The 22854-nt window shown below is 45.5% G+C and overlaps 1 protein-coding gene across 3 annotated transcripts in view; it reads left to right on the top strand.

The window, feature by feature from the left end:
* Positions 1–22854, top strand: part of DMXL2 (Dmx like 2) — a 315382-nt gene that overhangs the window by 35400 nt on the left and 257128 nt on the right. For all 3 annotated transcript variants that reach the window (XM_075345795.1, XM_075345794.1, XM_075345793.1), the window contains exons 7-8: positions 16939–17117; positions 20580–20757. In XM_075345795.1, the coding sequence (XP_075201910.1) occupies positions 16939–17117; positions 20580–20757 (357 nt within the window). The remainder of the gene's footprint in view (positions 1–16938; positions 17118–20579; positions 20758–22854) is intronic.

Below are 22854 nucleotides of genomic sequence, written 5' to 3'. Positions count from 1 at the left end.
TTATCAGAGCGGCGGATTGTGACTGATCCTAAACAACGGAAATGTGAACATAGCCTTAGGGTGAGAGAGAAAGACGACGATCTATAGTGTAATTGGAGTTTGTCCATCTCTTACGTCTGCATATATGGCATTTTCTCAGATATTGATTATTAATATGTGGATGAGGTTTCATAAACTCATAATGCTGGTGATAGATATGCTAATGGTTTATTTAGTATAAATATGGAATGACAAAAATATTATACAATAATAATGTCAAGAAATAATATCATTGACAATATTAATATCGCGTAAGAACCCCACACAAAAACAATGTCGCTACATAGATTCTAGGGGACAATCTGCAAAGAAAAAACTCCTAAAACTATAGAACAAAATAGCCAGAAATAAATAGCATTATAAAATTAATACAACAACAACAAAAATCACAATATCACATTGTTACTAAAGAAAAAAGACATTGATTCCTCATGTTTACAGTCATTCAATAATGTTATAATTATCAGAAAGAAACTCCATCCACACTAAGGCTATGTGCGCACGTTGCGTACAGTCACTGCAGAAATTTCTGCAGCACTCTGAAGAGCACACGTGCGCTTCAAATCGCTGCAGAAAATGTCCGTAGTGAAAAAAAAAAAAAGCCGATTTCATGCGCTCTGCCTGCAGCTCCTCCCATAGACAGCAGGGGCTGCAGGCAAAGCGCACGGAAGAAGTGACCTGTTACTTCTAAGAACGCGCGCTTCGGGCAGCAGCCGAAGCGCTGCGCTCTAAGACGCCACGTGCGCACGGCTCCTGCATAATCTCCATAGATTATGCAGGGGACGCAGGATGCATGCAGTTACGCTGCGCTACAAAGCGCAGCGTAACTGCATGTAATTACGCAACGTGCGCACATAGCCTTAGGCATCTCCAGCCAGAACTTCCCTTGGTGCTTTCTTGTTAATTCAATTCGGCATATCCTCTTTTTGGAAGGCCCATCTTCATTGTTCCCTGGACCCACCTCCCCAGGAATGTCTTCCTATAGGACCACTTTCTGAATGCTTTCCTTTCCCAGTGATCCTTGGCTCCGCTCTCAAACCTCTATCTAATCTGTGCTTCTTTCCTCAGATATCCATATGAGGAACCATGTCTTATCTTCCCATAGTTAGCAGTTTTTACAACATCCTGATTATCATTTTTTAGCACATTGCCTTTAAATCCCACAGAATATAGACCAGGGGTCTCAGACTCGGCTGGGTATAAGGGCCCACGCATACAATAACAAAAAATTTGGGGGATGCATTCTTTTCAGGACAAAGTGACATTGTTATTGGTACCATTTTTTTTTCTATACACCTTTGGGTCACTGTTTTTGAACACTTGTAGTTTGTATATAATAACATGTACAGTTTTTTGTTTATAAATACTGTATATGTATATAGATATGTGTATATGCGTGTGTGTGTATGTGTGTGTAATATATATATATATATATATATATATATATATATATATATATATATATATATATATATATATATATACATACATACATACATACATACATACATACATACATACATACATACGTACGTATGTATAGATATATATGTATATACACTACAGTTAAAAAGTTTGGGGTCACCCGGAGATATTCCACCCCATGCTTCCAGAAGCCCCTTCCACAAGTTGGATTGGCTTCATAGGCACTTTTTGAGTACTATACGGTCATGCTGCTCCCACAACAGCTCAATAGGGTTGAGATCTGGTGATTGGGATGGCCACTCCATTACAGATAGAATACCAGCTGCCTGCTTCTTCCCTAAATAGTTCATGCATAATTTGGAGGTGTGCTTTGGGTCATTGTCCTCTTGTAGGATGAAATTGGCTCCAATCAAGCGCTGTCCACAGGGTATGGCATGGCATTGCAAAATGGAGTGATACCCTTCCTTATTCAAAATCCCTTTTACATTGTACACATCTCCCACTTTACCAGCACTAAAGCAAGCCCAGATCATCACATTACCTCCACCATGCTTGACAGATGGTGTCAGGCACTCTTCCAGCAGCTTTTCAGTTGTTCTGCGTCTCACAAATATTCTGTGTGATCCAAACACCTCAATCTTCGATTTGTCTGTCCATAACACTTTTTTTCCAATCTTCCTCTGTCCAATGTCTGTGTTATTTTGCCCATATTAATCTTTTCCTTTTATTTGCTAGTCTCAGATATGCCTTTTTCTTTGCCACTTTGCCCTGAAGGCCAGCATCCCCGTAGACGCCTCTTCACTGTAGACGTTGACACTGGTGTTTTGAGGGTACTATTAAATGAAGCTGCCAGTTGAGGTCCTGTGAGGTGTCGATTTCTCAAACTAGAGTTTGATGTACTTTGATGTACTCCTCTGAAGATAGTACTACACACCGTTGTAGGAAATCTTCAGTTTTTTTGGCAATTTCTCGCATGGAATATCCTTCATTTCTAAGATCAAGAATAGACTGTCGAGTTTCACATGAAAGTTCTCTTTTTCTAGCCATTTTGAGAGTTTAATGGAACCAACAAATGTAATGCCCCAGATTCTCAACTAGCTCAAAGGAAGGTCAGTTTTATAGCTTCTCTAATCAGCAAAACAGTTTTCAGCTGTGCTAACATACTTGCACATGGGTTTCAAGGGATTTCTAAATATCCAATTAGCCTTCTAACACAGTTAGCAAACACAATGTACCATTAGAACACTGGAGTGGTGGTTGGTGGAAATAGGCCTCTATACACCTATGTAGATATTGCATTAAAAACGAGACGTTTGAAGCTAGAATAGTCGTTTACCACATTAACAATGTATAGAGTGTATTTTTGTTTAATTTAATGTTAGCTTCATTGAAAAAAATAGGCTTTTCTTTCAAAGTAAGGAAATATCTAAGTGATCCCAAACTTTTGAACTGTAGTGTATGATATATATATATATATATATATATATATATATATAGCAATGGTCCCATCCTGGTCCTCATCTTTTAGTAATGTCCCGCATCCTGTTTCCCTTCTTGTAGCAATGTGCATCATTCTGCTCGCCATTTTGCTGTAGTAATGTGCCCTTTGTTGTCCCCTTGTAGTAATGTGCTCATCCCTTATTTCCATCCTGTAGTAATGTGCCCATCCTTGTCCTCTTCTTGTAGTAATGCTCCCCATCCTTGTCCACATCCTGAAGTAATATGGCCATCCTTATCTCCATCCTGTAGGAATGTGCTCATCCTGTGGTAATGTGTCTATCATTGTGCCCATCCTGTACTAATGTGCCCATGCAGGTCCTCTTCTTGTAGTACCGTAATGTCCCGTTTACGGTTAATCTTGTACCAATGTCCCATCCTAGTCCTCATTCTGTAGTAATGTGCCCATCCTTGTCTCCATTCTGTAGTAATGTGCCCATCCTTGTCCCCATCCTGTAGTAATGTGCCCATCCTTGTCCCCATCCTGTAGTAATGTGCTCATCCTTGTCCCCATCTTGTAGTAATGTGCCCATTTTGGTCACCATCCTGTAGAAATGTGCCCATCCTTGTCCACATCCTGAAGGAATATGCCCACTCTTGTCCACATCCTATACTAATGTGCCCATCCTGTGGTAATGTGTTCATCCTTGTGCCCATCCTGTACTAATATGCCCATGCAGGTCCTCTTCTTGTAGCAATGTCCCCTCTTGTGCCATTTTTTACATGCGCGCGCACACACACACACGCACACACACACACACATTCACGCACACACACACATTCACGCACACACACACACACACACACACCAAAACGTTCTTTTCACCTGTCTTCCTTTCCCTCAGCGTAATGATTGCAGTCTTTGTCAGTGCTTCACCTGAAATGCAGATGAACGTTTTGCCAGCGCTGCGCAGAGTCAAGTTCTCTATAGCAGACGCTAGCCAAGCAACTAAGATTATATACGTCAGTTGCTTGCCTGTGATTGGCCAGTGGCAGAATTAAGTTGTGCAGAGAGTGCTTGACTCTGCAGCATCGGCAAAACGTTCATCTTAAATAAATCTCTGACGGCTACGGCCCCTGTACTGGCCGCGGCCGTTACCGGGTCCACGGGCCGACAGGCTGCAGGAAGCAGCCTGAGGGGTCGCGTGTTTGACACCTCTGATATAGACCATCTGGCTTTTCTGATATCACCCCTAGCATTGAAGTGAGAACATTCTTGTGCTGCCAGGAGCCTTTATATTGTAAGTGACTATAATCCTTGGTAGAGCGTGATTTTTACAACATGCAGAAAATGTGGTATTGCTATATAGTCTAATCAGATGATGGCAGGTTCAAGTCCTCTAAAAGTACTAATAAATATAGTAAATATTAATAAATGCTGTGAAAAGAAAAAAGTTTTCAAGTATATGAAAAAAGGTTGAATCTGGGAAAACCTGGGAAACGTCATGACAAGGCCTTCATAAGAAAAAGTCACCCTGGTCTTGCTCCTGGGGTTATGTTGTGAGTTGGCATAATGTACAGTATCCGGAAACCTGTATAGTCAGGTACACTAAACAGCTCAGCTTTACACAGATTTGATCGTGAAACCAGTCGTACTGCCATTTCTCTAAAGTCTCCAAGAAGCCAATTGTTAATATAACAATGACAGTTTGCATGTTTCTCTTGATATTGCGAGCCGCCTACATGCCCTCAATGTGGTACCATAGCCTGCAGAGTTTACTCCCATAGAGCACATCTGGAACATCATTGGTCAGCAATTGCCAGGAGCCATTCTTAATGATTTGCGCTCCCAAGTGCATATTTCGAACATTGTTTCCATTTTTCATCATTTCGATATCATTTCATTAACATTTCTATAGATCATTTTGTTTCCATAATTCCACAACTTCTCTTTTTTTGTGTTACAGTTTCAATGTTGATGGGGATTTCTATAATTAAAGAGTTCTGAATACAGTATTTCTAGTCAGTTTGCCCAGGATCAATTGTTATTGCTTAAAAAACATCAGACGTTAATCAGAATGCTCCTACTCTAAAATCTAGCTACGGGTTGGGTTTCAAAGGAGCTCTGTGGTGACCCACATTCAGGTGTTCGACAGACCTGCTGTTGTAACGTGGCCCGAGGTGGTAGTCATGAGAAAGGGCCTCATCCTTCACTCCCAGGCATGCTGCAGAAAATTGGGGGTTACGTGTGTGTATGTGACGGTACTTCGGAGTCTGAGATATCCAAGTTCCACTGTGTTGCAGGTTGTGCGGTACTATCCTGCTTACAACTTACAATGAAGAAACCAAACCGGCTTTTACAAGCAGCGCTCTTTTTATAAATGGCAAAACTTGTGAGCAGAGGGTAGCTGATATCACCTTAACCATCTTGAGCTTGACAATAAATCGGCTCCTTTCCCAGAGTTACCGATACCAGGTTTTTTTTGGCCATGGTGACAACAAACGAATAGTTAGACAGTTGGATCGCCTTCATCTAACCAGATAAAGGGCCACACGGGTCAATGTGTGTTGCTATAGCTGCTATACCCCAACACTTGCTCTACTGCTTCCTGAGGGCCACTCGTACAGCTAATACCACTATTCCAGTGTCCTCAGTTAGGTGCTCCCTTTTTCCTCTAAAGTTCCCTTACGGCTCAGCAACACAAATTCTTTAGTTCTACATTTTTTTTTGCAGTAGTCCCCAACTGGCCTGAAGTACTGCTTTCACACTACGTTTTTTTAACATGCCTCGTGAACGTTTTCTCTGACGCCTCATTGGGGGACACAGGACCATGGACCATGGGTGTTAAGGTGCTTATCCACAGGAGGACACGAAGTAGATGCAAAGATGTTAGCTCCTCCCCTGCAATATACACCCCCTGGCTTAGCCAGGCTACTTCAGTTTTAGCTTAGTATCTATAGGAGGCACATCTCTGCAGACTACTGCAGCAAGAATTTTTTGTTTTTAGAGGGCGACGGTTTCCTTCAGGGACCGATTTCCCAAAACCATCAACAGGCGGGAACGCTGAGTGTTGCCTCCCCGTACCCCCTCCTGCGACGCTGGATCCTGGGCTGTTCGTCACTAGACGAAGGGTCTGATGGCACCGATTTTTCCAGAGCCCAGAGCCGATAACAAACTTCCTCAGTCCCTCTGGCAGGCTCTGAGTTGATACACGCTCTGCACCAAGTGTGACCAGACACAGCAGGCGTCAGAATCTCCACACTGGAGCTGAGGTGAGATCCTCCCTGACAGGAATTGTAGCTAAGGCTACTTTCACACATCCGGTTTGAGCCCTGCGGCTCAATCCGGCTGTGAAAACTATGCAACGGATGCGGTGAAAACACCGCATCCTTTGCATAAGTTTTTACATGCGGCCCGTCCGGTTTTTGCCGCTTGCGGCATGCTACTGAGCATGCGCAGTGGCAAGAACCGCATGCGGCGGCTGGATGCGGTTATTGCCGCATCGCGCCGCATCCGGCCGCCATAGGCATGCATTGAAAAATGCGCCGCAGCGGCCGGATGCGGCGCGATGCGGTGTTTTTTGCCGGAGCAAAAAACGTTGCAGGGAACGTTCGATCCGGCCGCCGCATCGGCTAAATCTGCCGCATGCGGCAAAAACCGGACCGAACGCAAGCCCCTGCGGCACAATACGGCACTAATGTAAGTCTATACAAAAAAAAACCGCAACCGGCGTTACAAAAGCCGGTTGCGGTTTTTCTGCAGAACGCCGTATTGTGCCGCAGAGCAAAAATCCGGATGTGTGAAAGTACCCTAAGGAATCCTCCCTGACAGGAATTTTAACTGACGAATCCTCCCTGACAGGAATTTTAACTGAGGAATCCTCCCTGACAGGAATTTTACCTGAGAAATTTTCCCTGACAGGAATTTTACCTGAGGAATCCTCCCTGACAGGAATTTTACCTGAGAAATTTTCCCTGACAGGAATTTTACCTGAGGAAACCTCCCTGACAGGAATTTTACCTGGGGAATCCTCCCTGACAGGAATTTTACCTGAGGACTCCTCCCTGACAGGAATTTTACCTGAGGACTCCTCCCTGACATGATTTTTAACTGAAGAATCCTCCCTGACATGAATTGGAGCAGAGGTCACTGTCTGGATTCACATGGGCTGTTTGCAGACTCCTGCATAGCATTCCACCTGTGGCGGGGAGAGGGGGAGAGATCCCAGGACTCAGTGCACCAGCAGCTGCGGTACACTTATGGAGTTTTTTTCTGTCCACCGTTGTTGTGCAGGGCTGGAGGGGGAAAGGGGAGTCCCTTCCCACCATTTTATTATATTTCCTCATGTCGACCTTCTTGTCGGAGCTAAGCCTCGCCCCCTCCGACATGCGATAAGCTACGGCTGCAGTCACATGTTTTATGCCCTGCACAACTACAGTAACAGCTATAAGACTTCTAATGTTGAGCCTGCACTACCTGCCACACTGAACTACTAGGGTTTGATAGCACCTCTTCCTTCCGTGAGTCCGGTGCCACTGTAGCTCCCAACCCCCCCCGCCACCACTGCAGCAACCGCTGCAAGCCCAGAGCCTATGGCTCCCAGTCCCCCGGAATGGGCACAGTTCCAAGAACCCGGTGCTGGCTATGCAACATCGTCCTCACACCAGTTGCAGATCAGAAAAAGGGCATGACACCCAGGGTTCTTCCTCGGGGGTACACAGATGGGGTTCTCCCACATGTTCCGCGGTCTCTGAGGAGCCGGAGGAAGGGGAATGATGTTTGTACCAGGATGATTCCTTGGTTTCAACCTCCCCGAGCGATCAAGCTGCGATGGACTCCCTTATTGCAGCAATCAACCAAACTTTGCATGTGGAAGATCTCCTATCCACTACTACTGACCCTGTGGTCTCCTTTAAAAGGGTGAAGAAACCTCAAAAAAAAGACATTTTTGACGCCGCTTCGGTATCCGTAAACTCATGGAGTCCCGGTACCCCTTTGGCTTAGCTGTCTCTAAGGGCTGGGCCGATCCGGCCTCGGTGGACCCTCACCCGGCTTCCGTCTGGACAGGCTCTTTTTCCTGACGCCACGGGAGGAAAAGAGTACCTCCCTCCCTCAACTCTAGCCCACGACGTTTTTTTACTAGACACGTAGGGCCCGACCTTCTCAGCCCTTCCCGAGTCCACCTCGTCCTGGCAGTCGAGACAAAGACCGAGGAGTCTCATCCTCCTCCATCTGGGCTGCCGCCTCAGACCACAAATGGGTGCGACATCCTGTGTCTTCCGGTTACCACATTGAATTCCGGACTCGATTCCCGGGTCGGTCTTTTCTCTCAAACCCCCCCAAAAGGCTCCAAAACACCGCGAGGCCTTCTCCTCAGCAATCCACTCCCTCCAAACGGCGGGGGTGATGGTACTTGTTCCGGATGGTGAGAGGTTCAAGGCCTTCTATTCCAACCTCTTGTGGTCCCCAAAAAAGGACGAGTCAGTTCGACCCATCCTGGACCTCTAACACCTGAGCAAACATGTGCACGTAAGGAGATTCAGAATGGAGTTCCCATGGTCCATTATTACCTTTATGGTCGAAGGAGAATTCCTTGCCTCCATAGCTATCAGGGACGCGTGCCTGCACATACCCTTCACCCCAGCTCACCAAAACTTCCTCCGCTTTGCGGTTCAGGACTTCTTTTTTCATTTGTAGCCCTACCCTCGGCCCTGCCACAGCACCAAGGGTCTTCACCAAGGTCATGGCGGCCGCCATGAGTGCCCTTCACGCCAGGAGAGTGGCTGTTCTGCCTTGCTTGGATGACCTCCTCATCAAGGGCTCAACCAGCGTGCAGATCTCTGTGGGCACCCTATCCCGCTTAGAGTGGCTTCTGACTCCAGTCAAATCATCCCCGGTCCCGTCAAAATCCGTCACCTCCCTGGGCATGTCCCTGGACACCCTTCGGGGCTTGATATTTCGCCCTCAAGACAAGGCGACCGCTCTACAACAGGCGGCGGTACACTGCCTTCTACGTACTCCTCTCGCTCCATACGATTCAGTGTGAGAGTGCTAGGTAGGATAGAGGCGGCTATAGAGGCAGTGCCTCTCGCTTAGCCACACCACTGCAGCTGGCGCTTCTAGCTGCCCTGGAACAAGAGCCCCTTTTTTCCTTGGACAAACTTTTCACCTGACACCTTCAGTGAGGTATGCGCTTTTCTGGTGGCTTCAGCCCTCTTCCATATCGAGAGGGAGATTTTCTCTCCCAAGTGGACTGGCTACCCCTGACCAGGGACGCCAGCCTCTTAGGCTGGGGAGCAGCGTACTGGCTCCACACTGCTTCGGGATGTTGGACGCCCCAGGAGTCTTCCCTTCCCAGAAATCATCCTGGAAATCAGCGTGACCTTTCTCGCGCTCAGGTCGTCCCCCCCCCATCTGCTAGCAGGTCGTTTCATTCGGGTCCAATTGGACAATGCAACAGCTGTGGCCTTTGTCAATCGGCAGGGAGGTACCAGCAGTAAGACAGCTTATCTCAAGCTCCCCAGGATCCTCACCTGGGCCGAATCGACGGGGTCTGTGATTTCAGCGGTACACATACCGGGAGTAGAGAACTGGGCGGTGGACCTTCTACGTCGCCAAGGCCTGGCCGCCGGAGAGTGGTTTCTCCACCCAGAAGTGTTCCCACACATCTGCACTCGCTGGGGCACACCAGACGTGGATCTAATGGCCTCAAGGTTGAACGCAAAGGTACCCGCGTTCTTAGCCAGGTCACGTGATCCACAGTCCATTGGCGCGGATGCTCTAGTCTCCTCCTGATGTCGCTTCCGTCTACTTTACATATTTCCAGCTCTGCCCCTGCTGCCGCTAGTAATCAGGAAGATCAAGGCAGAAGAAGTTCCGGTGATACTAATAGCACCGGACTGGCCCAGGCGCGCCTGGGACGTCGAATTAGTACAATTGCTCATGGCGCCTCTTAAGCATCCCAGACCTGGTGACCCAAGAGCCTATTTCCCATTAGAACTTCAGAGCCCTGAAGCTGACGGCCTGGCCATTGAGACCTAGACTTTAACAAGAGCGAGATTCTCTCCCGCGGTCATCTCCACCATTATCAGTGTCCGAAAGCCGGCCTTCATCCTGTATTTACCACCGTACATGGAAAACGTTCCCTTTTTGAATTTTTTTTTTTTTTGCAGTCAGGTTGCAAAAGGGGTTGGCCCTCAGCTCCCTTAAGGGGCAGGTTTCATCTCTCTCATAATTCTATCAATGCCATCTAGCTTGCAATCCGCAAGTCAAGACCTTCCTCCAGGGCGTTTACCATCTAGTTCCCCCGTACAAACGGTCGCTGGAGCCATGGGACCTCAATCTCGTTTTGGACGGTATCCAGAGGTCCCCCTTTGAACCTCTTAAGGAATCTTCTCTTGCTCTTCTCTCCTGGAAGATAACATTCTTAGTGGCGATTACATCCATCAGACAAGTTTTGGAACTGGCAGCACTCTCTTGCCGCAAACCCTTTCTGATCTTTCACCAGGATAAGGTGGTTCTACGCCCCCTTTCAGGTTTTCTTCTGAAGGTTACTTCCCCGTTTCATTTGAACGAGGACATAGTTCTGCCTTCCTTTTGTCCACACCCAGTCCATAAGGTGGATAAGTCTCTACGTTCGCTAGACCTTGTGAATGTTTTCAGATATTACGTATCCAGGACAGCCTCTTTAGAAACATGGACTCCTTGTTCGTCATTCCTGAAATGCCTAAGAAAGGACAGGCAGCTTCATAGGCAACGCTGGCTCGCTAGATTTGCTCTGCGATCCAGGAGGTCTACCGCTTGCAACTCAAGCCCATTCCTAGTGGGCTGCGGACTCATTCCACGCGAGCAGTTGGCGCCTCTTGGGCCATTAGGCATCAGGCTTCAGTGGAACATAGGTGTAAGGCAGCGACCTGGTCTTGCCTACATACTGTTTCAGAGCATTACCAAGTCCATACCCAGGCTTCGGATGAGGTGAACTTAGGTAGGAAAACTGAAAACGACAGTAGAGCACCTATCTCACTAGGTGCTCCTGGCTATCCGGGATTGGTTCCTAGTCCTTGGGTTGCGTTGTTTATTGCTTACCCACCCAGGGACTGCTTTAGGACGTCCCATGGTCCTATGTCTCCCAATGAGGCGTCAGAGAAAAACGGATTTTTGTGTACTCACCGTAAAATTGTTTTCTCTTAGCCATCATTGGGGGCCACAGCACCCACCCTGTTGCCCTGTTGGGCCTTAATTTTTTGTTTCTCAATATTTTTTTGTTAGTATTCACTCACGTTTGTTGTTACTTGTTCTACTGCTTGTGTACTAAAACTGAAGAAGCCTGGCTGAGCCAGGGGGTGTATACTGCAGGGGTGGAGCTAACATCTTTGCATCTACTTAGTGTCCTCCTATGGATAAGCAGCATAACACCCATGGTCCTGTGTCCCCCAATGATGGCTAAGAGAAAACGATTTTACGGTGAGTACACAAAAATCCGTTTTTTTTGCTGCAAAGGCGGATCCTGTTTTTGCAAAGAAAAACGCATGCAAACGCATGTGTTATTTTACTGGATCCTGTCACTTGAAGTTTATGGGCAGGCATTAGAGTCATGTGATCGGGTGTGAGAGGAACTGAATGTGACAGACTGGAAATTCATACGCAGCTGGGGCAAAAGAGAAAGGAAAGAGGTAAAGAGAGGAGAGGAGAAGAGAGAGAAGAGAGAAGAGAGGATTGGAGAAGAGAGAAGAGAGGAGAGAGCAGAGAGGAAAATAAATGAGAGAGAGGAGAGGAGGAGAAGAGAGGAGAGAGAAGAGGAGAGGACAAGAGAGCAGAGAGGAGGAGAGAGAAGGGAGGAGAGAGGGGAGATAGAGAGGAGAGAGAGAGAGACAGTGGAAGAAGAGAGTGAGAGGAGAGAGAGGGAGATGAGAGAGGAGGGGAGAGGAGAGAGGCAAAGAGAGGAGAGAGAGAAAACAGGGGAGAGGGGAGAGAAAGAGAAGAGAGGAGAGAATAGATAGGGGAGGGAGAGAGTGACTGACTGACTGTGAGAGAGACTGTGATCATGCCAGGCTGGTTTCTGGCCAAACAGGATCTTGTTTATCAGCATACCACCATTCACATGCGTTTGCATGCTGTTTAGTCAGGATCCAGCAATTTGCAGTATTTGGACGCAGCTCAAAAACGCTACAAGTAGCGTAGCGTTTTTTGAAAAAAGTTAAAAAAACTGCAAGTCGCTGGATCCTGACTAGACTGCATGTGAACGCATATTGACGCGAGTCCATTGCAAATGCATTGAAATGAAAACGCATTTGCACTGGATCTGTTTTTGCGTTAAAAAAACGTTCATGACGCATGTTAAAAAAACGTAGTGTGACAGCAGCCTAACAGTTCTTCATGCTTTTCCTTTCTAGTACAAGCCTGATGTTCCACACCACAGCTTCCCCTTTCCTTTCACTTTCACTTCCTCTCGCACTCTCTACACTGCTTTTGGAACTTGTATTTTGTTTGTGCCCTGAGACTCGACCCTCTCCCTTGCTGGTTATTATTCCTGAACACAGGATGCCATGGTCCCCGGGGGAGGGGTGTGGTGGTGGTGGTGGGGGATAAATATAACAGATAACATGAGGCAATAACATTTTATTAAACAGTAATACATTATCATATTAGCACAACAACATTGATGTCTTCAGGGAGAATGTGTCAGTCTGTCCACCCCCTTACATTCCTCCCCTCTTTAATGATAGTCATCCATAATACAACAGTCTCTCCTTCTAACCAATGGAGTTGGTGCACAAAGAAATCCTAGGGTAATTCAGGTGGTTCCTGGGTCACCATCCGGCCAATGATGACGCCGGATGGTCATTTCTCTCGTGCTCTGTCCCTCACCGACCCAAGATAGTGACCTCTGGTGGCCAGTAGTTCACACTGCAGTTTCCTTTCCATCTCACACTGTCATTGCAATCCATTGTTGCCCTGTTACAGGATTTGCTGCTGACGCACCCACATGAGTGAATGATGTGCCCCTATGCTGGCACGCTTTTAATGCCAATGACCAAATTTGACAGGGGCATTTAACAGGTTAACAGTCGCGGGTAAACCTCTATGCCACCTACGGCTGTTAGAGGCAGGCCCTGGCTGTGTTAATTAGCCAGTTAAATTTTCTTCCTTGATACAGTTGCTGTTGTGAATACTGTAAAAATGTACTACATTTTCAAGAATACAATAAAACTAGGACTTGATTGTCCTTTCACATTCTTGCTATATGTAATACTGTAGAAAAATATTAGGAAACTCTGCGTCTTTCTTTTCTGGACCGCTCCTTGAAGGATCCCAATATCTACTCCATAGGTACCGATAGCAATTAGAAAATAAAATAATATAGTGAAGGCTATTTACAGTGGTGTAATACGTATCTTATGACCCTCAATGCAAAATCCCCTTAGGGCTTCATTTATCATCAGTCTAGAAAAGTATTGATCTTCTCATATGGGCCAAAAGGAACATTTGAGTCTTTCTAGGCTCCTGAGCTCAGGTACACCCACTATAGTTACTGGTTATTCAGATTTCTTTAAGTTGTAGCTCCACAATCTAAGGGGAGACGAAAATGTAAGAAAGACTGGCAAGGGAGCTGTAAGGTACTGAGATGTTCCTGTTTTATCTGACGAATGACTGATAACGGTATAATATGATATTGCTTTTCATGTGGTTCCATCATTGTGTAGAATTATTAAAGGTCAGCCCACAACAGTGTTTCATCTGTCCATATTTTCTAGTTATTGGTCTGTCAGAGACCAGTGTTCTGCTCCGTAATGTGAAAATCTCCACAGAATAAACAAAAGAAGTTATATTTTCTCCAGAGTAAATGTAGTTTTATTGAAGTTTATTTCTTGCTGTGAAGTAATAGTCAATGGCATTATACAGGATCACATTCTTATAGCAGAATACATAAGCATTTCTTTGAATAAAACTATTTTTATTTTGAAGTGATGTCTGGAAATAGAAGAAAGGCTCCAGCAAACAAAATCTTATCCATGGTTCAAGAGACTCTTTCACCAGTTTGAGCATGTTAAATTGGCTACATCATGGAATATTGACGGCAAAGCTGATTAAATTGTAGTTTGTATTTTTTTTTTTTTTACCTTTGTCCCCTTCGTTACCGAGATATTTACTTTTAAGTTTAGGTTATATTTTATAAGCCCAACTGAGCACTACCACAGATTTGTCTCTTGGAGTGTGTACTTTTTCCACTGCATGAGGTTAACCAGTTATAAGCAGGCAGCAACATACAGAGGAAAAAAGAACCCCCCCCCCCCACAATAGCTTACATTAGGCTTTCTGCTGTGTCAGGCATTGAATGACAGACAAGGTGTTCTCTTGACTGATCTAACTGCAGAGGTGTATGTGATTAGGTAGTTCTGGTAATAGAGCAGACAGAGTGTGATTTACTAATAAGTCTTTAGCCTTCATCTCACTGCAGTCAGTGTGGTTGGAGTAGTAGTACAACAGAGCTGAGCTTTGTCTCATTACAAACACTTCTACCAACTCTCCTCTCAATACTGTAAGGCTACTTTCACACTTGCGTTCAGCGCATTCCGTCACTATGGAGAATAGCGCAGTCCATTAACGCACTGCGCTATTCTCCATAGACTTATATGGACGAAGCACTGTAACGCAAGTGTCTGTGTTGCATCTGCTGGACGACGCAGCGTCGTTATTTTGACGCTGCGTCGGGCGGATGGAACGCTGCATGTAGCATTTTACTGCGCTTGGCGGAGTGTCAAAAAAACGCAACCTGCAGGAATCCGTTTGGCGTCCGTTGTTTTTATAATGGACGCCTATGGTGGCGGATTCCGTTAGAATGCGTCATTTGACGGATTCCGTTAATGCATCCGTCTTTACACAACTGCGCATGCTCAGATGTGTAAAGTCAAGGAAAATACCTATAACGGATTGCGTTATTTTGTACGATCCGTAGCATCCGTTGTGCCACTATATGCAACGCATCCGTTGCATGCGTCACACAACGCAATGCTACGGATCCTGTCCAACGCAAGTGTGAAACTAGCCTGCTTTATTACCCCTTCCCTCATGTTGACTGCATGAGATGAAAGCTAAAGAAGTGTTAGTAATCACACTGTCAGTGAGACCAGTGAGGAGAGCAGACTGTCATTACGTCTCACACCTTTTTCTCCCCTCCATGATTGGTCAATCTCTGGTAATGCCCAGTTGTACTTAACATAACTTATAACCTAAACCTTAAGAACTATCTCCAGAATGGACAGGAGACATTTAAAATAATAAAAACGATGTATTACTTATGTCTGCAGCCACTACTGTATTCTATTATGTGGTCAGCTTCACATGCTCAAACTGGAGAATGGTCCTTTTATAAGCATGTACAATTGTAGAAATACCATTATCAGGCAGAATATCAATGTCGAATGACAAGGATATTGAACATCAACATGAAAAATATCAAATGATAAGAATATTGCAACAATATCGCAATGTAGATCCTAGGGGACCATCTTCAAAGAAAGACAACAGCAAAAGTGTATAAAAAAACCATTTTATAACCCAAACTAAATGAGCAGTATAAAATTGATAAAACAAATAACCACTAGCAAAATCATTACAATATTACAACAAAGACATATGCGTTCCTTCAGCTTACTGTCATTTCATAGTTACCAGGAACCCTTCATATAGTGTCTCCTGTTTTGCCCCCTTAGTGTGGCCCTCCTCTCATTGGAATATCCTCTCCTTCAGTCTCTCCAGCACCTTCCCCTTGTGCACTTAGGTCCTTTATTTCATATTTGAATATCCAACTATCTATTTCCCCCACCCACCTGGAGATGCCATGTCTCCCCTTGTGAACAAAGAACGGCATTCTCAATGTGTTCTTTCTTTTCAATACACTTACAATGGATAACAACATCCTGGTTATTCTACATTTGTACACTGTATTGAAATTACACAGAGTTGTTGGCCAGGGTGTATCACTAATGGTTGTCATACAATGGGACATTTCTAGTGATCTCAGTACTTTTGTAAACATTGATCTGTGCATCCTAATTACCACATCTCAGGCCTTTTTACAATTTGACCAAAGTCCTAACCTTTAGTTGCAGATCTGTATATCTTAGGGTCCCGTCACACGTAGCGACGTTTCAGCGATCCCACCAGCGATCCGACCTGGCAGGGATCGCTGGAGCGTCGCTACATGGTCGCTGGTGAGCTGTCAATCAGGCAGATCTCCACAGCAATCAGAGACCAGCCACCAGCGACCTGTATAATGACGCTGTGCTTGGTAGCCAGGGTACACATCGGGTAACTATGCAAAGCGCTTTGCATAGTTACCCGATGTGTACCCTGGCTACGTGTGTAGGGAGCCGGCGTCTGGCAGCCTGTAACCGGCGTACGCTGGTAACCATGGTACACATCAGGTAACTAAGCAAAGCGCTTTGCATAGTTACCCGATGCGTACCATGGTTACCAGCGTACTGCCACTTACAGGCTGCCAGACGCCGGCTCCCTGCACATTCAGATCGTTGGTCCTCCGCCGTCAAACACGCCGATGCATGCTGCATAGCGGGAGACCAACGAGCAAAAAATGGTCCTGATCGTTTTGTAATGATCAGCGACCTTGCAGCAGGGGCCCGCTCGCTGCTGCTTGTCACACACAGCGATATCGCTGGCGAGGTCGCTGATACGTCACAAAACCTTTGACGTTTCAGTGATCTCGCTAGCGATCTCGCTATGTGATGGGGGCTTTACACACCGCTGATCTATACAACCTGATATGAAATAGCGGAGTACTATATTCTAATTTTTTCCATACGTTGCTTAGCTTTGTATGAACCACTTAAATTTTCTCCCAATTATTGGAAAAGAAAATGTTACAAAAAGCAAGTCTGATTCATCGAGACACTTTTTTAGAACTTTTATTGCTCTCAAAAATAGACGGGAAAATATCTAGGTGTAAAGAAACACTAAGTGATCTGAAAGTTGTGGGGAAATATATAGATGCATGCTAAATGCAAATTTCTCAACAGGATGACTGTCTGATGAAGGTCTGGTACCCTTTGACTGGATGGAAAACCTCTTTTTTACCTCATGAAGTCCTAGAAAAGAAGGGGAGCCAGGTTGAAGTCAACTTTTCCTTTGTGTACCTAGCCCACCCTCGAGCAGTGATTGGCTTTTCCTGGAGGAACACAAGCAGGTTTATGCCAAGGTAAATAGCTTGAGACGGAAATGGGTAGTCAGTTGTGGTGACCATGTTTATTACATTTTCCTGCCAGGCTAGAATTAAGGATGTGCTCTTTTTAGACAGACTTCTGGCCTCTACTGGCCACTGCTAATTTGAATAATAAATTCAGACCGTTCTCACCCTCCCTAGACATTTTCTTTATTTTCTGGATAGGCTATCAAAACATCACAGACAGAAAATAATTTTTACTGACACACTTGAAAATCATAATAAATCTTTATTAGCATGAGTGATCCATGTCTATAGCGCATAATTCTGTTATACAGATCTCAACTGCATTCACTGTAAAATGATATTTACAGCCAAAAAAAAAAAAGTATCTATATGTTTCTTCAGCTTCAATAAAATCACGGACACCTTTCATTCTTTACACACTGGGCAAAAAGTGCCCTATTTTTACAGACTGTCCTGGACGGGTGGCAACTCGGTCCCCGAGATCATTTACGTCTCCTGCTGCTGCATCGTTCACTGTGTATTGGCTTCAGCGATGACGTGACTGTAGTTCACATCACCACTGCAGCCAATCTCTGAGCTTAGCAGCTTCTGTTGGTGTACATCTACAAAGCTGTTAAGTTCAGTCATTAGCTGCAGCGGTGATGTGCACTGTAGTCTTAACGTCACCGCTGCAGCAAGTGACCAGGACATGAGCAGCGAGGAGAGCCGGTGTTGGACCTTGTGATTATAAAACCGCACTGGCCAATAGAGGCCAGGAATCTATGAATGGAGAACCCTTAAAAGCCCCTTTACACACTGAGACTTTCTAGTGATCCCGCCAGCGATCCCAACCTGGCCGGGATCGCTGAAAAGTCATTGGTGAGCTGTCAAACAGGCCGATCTGGTCAACGACGCAGTAGTGATACGGACCTGCAGAACGACCTCGCTGGTCGTTGTGGACGTGTCACACAGCAGGGGACGCTATAGCACGCTGGGTTCTAAGTCGCAAACGAAGTCGTTGTAACTGTGTCAAACACAACGATACATGCTGTGCAGCGGGAAACAAAGGACCAAAAAATGGTCCTGAAAGATTTGTAGTGATCAGCGACCTCACAGCGGGGCCAGGTCGCTGATGTGTTTCACACACTGCAATGTCACTGGGGAGGTCGCTATTATGTTACAAAACCGGTGACGTTACAGCGATATCGCTAGCGATGTTGCAGTGTGTAAAGGGGCCTTTAGGCTGGGGCTATGCTACAACTTGTCTTATGCAAAAGCAATTTTTTTTAAAAGTCTCTTGCCGATAACATTTGTTCAACTTGTCTGTGTCTTGAAGTCTGATTCTCCTGTGAATATAACAGCCGGGATCCAAACAACTTGCCCACAAGTCATGTGCTACTTACAAGTCTATTGCAAGTGTGTCACTTGCGATGCAATAAACTATCCAACACCTTTGGAAACGTGCAACCTTATGTTACAGTTGCAGGTGTCAATGCAAAATCATAGGAAATCATTACGTTCTATGTTTCCATGTATCACTGCGATTTCAGTGTCCAAAGAGTAGATCTGGCCTTAAAAGGGTTTTCCCACCAATAAAGTTTATTTTTATCAGTAGATCTTGGAATAATAATAATTTCCACAATTTGATGTGTTTTAAAAAATGTTCCTGTGCTGAGATAATATTCTATACGTGCCCCTGCTATGTACTGTGTACTGGCCGTGTCTAGCTATACAGTATAGATAAAAAAAAAAGTTCTGCACTCAGGCAAGTGGGTGGTGGTGCAAGTGAAAAATGGGTCCAATCCAAGATAATAAATAAATTCACTGCACTCCTAGATTGTGATGCAATTTTTTTTTTTTTAAATTTATTGAAGCGATTATGAAGTAATTCGACGTTTCGACCATGCCTTGGTTTTAGGGGTACTTTGCATGTTGCGTCATCGCTACTGCAATATTGTCGGGGTCAAATCGAAAGTGACGCACATCCGGCGCTGGTAACGACGTCGCAACGTGTAAAGCCTAGATGCGCCGATAAACGATCGCAAAAGCGTCGTAAATCTGCGATCTGTGTAGCGTCGGTCATTTCCATAATGTCGGTACAATGTTGTTCCTCGTTCCTGCGGCACCACACATTGCTGTGTGTGAAGCCGCAGGAGCGAGGAACATCTCCTTACCTGCGGCTGCCAGCTATGCGGAAGGAAGGAGGTGGGCGGGATGTTTTACGTCCCGCTCATCTCCGCCCCTCCGCTTCTATTGGCCGCCTGCCGTGTGACGCCGCACGACCCGCCCCCTTAGGAAGGAGGCGGGTCGCCGGCCAGAGCGACGTCGCAGGGCAGGTAAGTCCGTGTGAATCTGCAGTAGTGATAATGTTCGCTACGGCAGCTATCACAAGATATCGCATCTGCGACGGGGGCGGGTACTATCGCGCCCGGCATTGCTGGCATCGGCTAGTGATGTCGCAGCGTGCAAAGTACCCCTTAGTCAAGAGTCGCTTAAAGATGGGTGCCTGGGATATGGAAATTTGAGTGGATTATAGCCTTGGTAGAGAATACCTTGAGGATAAAGGTCCTGGGTTTAGCCAGTGCAGCAGCAGGATACACCATATCACCAGCCACAGTGCTGCTGCGCTGGCTAAACCCAGGACCTTTATTCTCAAAATATTCCCTACCAACGCTATAATCCATATCCCAGGCACCCATTTTTAAGTGACTCTTGACTAAGACCTAGGCGGGGTCAAAACGTCGAATGACTTCACAGTCGCCTCAATAAATTTAAAAAAAAATTTGCATCTCAATTTATGAGTGCAGTGAATTTATTTATTATCTCTGACTATACAGCTCAGGATAGCAAATAATTCTTTCTTTGAGATAAAACATTTTTTAAAAATTGGCAGGTAAAGGTTTTACCTCACAGAAACAATCAGCAATGATCTCGTGCTTTAATGTCTGTATGATCAGACCATGTCCCTGTACGGTCAGACACGGCCATTACACAGTACATAGCAGGGACACATATATAAGATTATCTCAGCACAGGAACATTTTTTTTCAAACCCATCCAATTGTAGAAATTATTATCATCCAAGATCTATAGATTAAAATCAACTTTTATTCATGGAGAACCCCTTTAAGGATACCACTCTCTTGATTTTCTTCTTACCTCTCATAGTGCTGAGTTCATTGTCTCATGATCTGACCTCCCTCCGGTGTCAGGTATATGACATTGAATGAGCACCATTAGGCCCCCCTAATATTCTAATAATATAGGTGGACAGTGTAGGTTGTCCAGATGTATTATGTAGTACAGATATAGTGGCGTTAAATACCCATAGTATATTTTAGACTCCTGAAATTATATTATTTGTTATATATACGGTATTATATCCTATTCAATCAGTATCTTCAGAACAATAATCTGCTTTTTCTGCTTCATTTACCTATCTTCCATCACTTTTGCGACATTTCCTTACTTGACCGTTCAATTCTGTTTCAGGGGATCTGTGTGCAACGTGCTCCTCACATCCTGTCAAGACGGCGTTTGTCGCCTCTGGGCTGAGACACTTTTGCCAGAGGATAGCCTTCTCGGAGGCCAAATAGTTGACTATGCCAGCTCCAGTAGCAATTTATCAAGCGCAGGGAAGCAAAAAGACAAGATTGAACATGCTCTTGAGGTGAGCTTTTTTATGGGTTTCATAATGCCCCCTCCCCCCAAAAATTATTCATTATTTATTTGCTGCTTGTGTGGTGTATGGGGAAAAATAGAAGGAAAGGAAGAATATTGATAAATAGTGTTTCACACTAAATTTACATTCCCTCCATTGCCTGCTCCGGAGAGATTGGCAAGCTATTGGTTCTTTTCTTGCTATGTGAAGTGTTACTTGGAGTTTCTTAGCTTCAGTCTTTGTGCAGACTCCAGGAAAGGCTCGCTGGCTGCCCATAGATTAACATAGGTAGCAATTCTTGCTGGACTAGTTCTACAATTACTCCTAGAAATTAACTGTAGGGTATGGAGCCTAAGGGTATGTTCACACGCGGCATCTTTTTTTTTTTTTTTTTTTTACCACAAAGATGCAGCGTTTTTGTCCCAAAAAAAGCACCGCGGCAAAAACGCATAAAAAAAACGCAATGCGTTTTTGACATGTTTTTATTGCGTTTTGCCCAATGCGTTTTTAAGTCAAATCTATTGACTGGAAGGGCTCAAAAACGCTGGAAAAATGCAAAAAGAATTGACATGCTGCATCTTGGGCGCATCTTCAAAAAGGCAGCCAACAAAAGATGCTCTGTGTGGAAAGCAAAATAGAAATCTCAGACTTTGCTGGGGGAAGGAAGAGCAGGCATATTGGTGCATCTTTGTGACCTCAAAAATGCAGCAAAAGATGCCCTGTATGAACTTAGGCTTAAACGGTCTAATTATAGAACACATTACTGTATTTTTAGGATTATTAGATGCACTTTCCCTCCAAAACATTTAGGAGGAAAATGAGGGCTGCATCTTATAATCCGAATGTTGCTTACCAGGGATGGTGGAGAAGGGTCGCAGGAGCAATGTTGCAGGACGCTGTGCTGTAGCTGCGCTGGGTCTGCGGGCCAAGTGTGCTTTGCTGTGCTGGAGCTGCGCTGTGCCGGAGCTGCAGGCCGAAGGCGCTGTGCTGTGGTGGGGCTGCGAGCGCCATACTGAAAATGTTGGCGGTGCGCACTATAAAATAATGGCGCCTTAAGTCAGTGCATGTGCAGATGGAGCTCTCTGCTTCAGATCTCATCTGTGCGCATGCCACCTCCTGGTGCCATTTTCCTTAAGTCCGCTGTGGGAGATCAATGAGCCGGAAGCGGCACAGGCACAGATGAGATCTGGAGCCGAGAGCTCCATCTGTGCACGCGCTGACTCCAGGCGCCATTATTTGAAGTCCACACTGCTCACATTTTCATTATGGCACCCACAGCCCCAGTACAGCGCAGCCCCAGCACATTGCCCGCAGTTCCAGCATAGCCCCGGCAGCATCGTCCTATTCCACTACTGCCCCTGCCTCCTGTGACCCTGCTCCACCACCACTGCCTCCTGCTCCCGGTAAAACACCATTGGATTGCTAGACGGATCCCCCCACCCCTTTTTTTCTTTTTTTTTTTTTAAAAACCTTTTTTTTTCTTCTAAATTTGGGGTGCGTCTTATAAACCAAAAAGTACGGTAATCAGTTTTACAGTGGGGCTTATGCAGACTATACCCCATCTCACATGATGGATGGTCCTGCATTGTTTTTCCTTGTACGTTTATGCCGGATAGCTTTACTGATCATGATATTTTAAAATGTTTGTTTCTTCGGCGCTCCATTGGGAGACCCAGACGATTGGGTGTATAGCTACTGCCTCCGGAGGCCACACAAAGTATTACACTAAAAAGTGTAAGGCCCCTCCCCTTCTGCATATACACCCCCCGTGGGATCACGGGCTGCTTCAGTTTTCATGCTTTGTGCGAAGGAGGTCAGACATCCACGCATAGCTCCACTGTTTTTAGTCAGCAGCAGCTGCTGACTATGTCGGTTGGAAGAAAAGTGGGCCCATATGGGGCCCCCAGCATGCTCCCTTCTCACCCCACTTTTGTCGGCGGTGTTTGTTAAGGTTGAGGTACCCATTGCGGGTACGGAGGCTGGAGCCCACATGCTGTTTTCCTTCCCCATCCCCCCTCGGGGCTCTGGGTGAAGTGGGATCTTACCGGTCTCCAGGCACTGAGACCGGGCTCCATCCACAGACCCGGAGAACCTGCTGGATATGGA

The sequence above is a fragment of the Anomaloglossus baeobatrachus genome, chromosome 4 (assembly GCF_048569485.1).
Source record: "Anomaloglossus baeobatrachus isolate aAnoBae1 chromosome 4, aAnoBae1.hap1, whole genome shotgun sequence".
NCBI lineage: Eukaryota > Metazoa > Chordata > Amphibia > Anura > Aromobatidae > Anomaloglossus > Anomaloglossus baeobatrachus.
The sequence above is the reverse complement of the archived record's forward strand: the minus strand, read 5'-3'. Positions and strand labels throughout refer to the sequence as shown.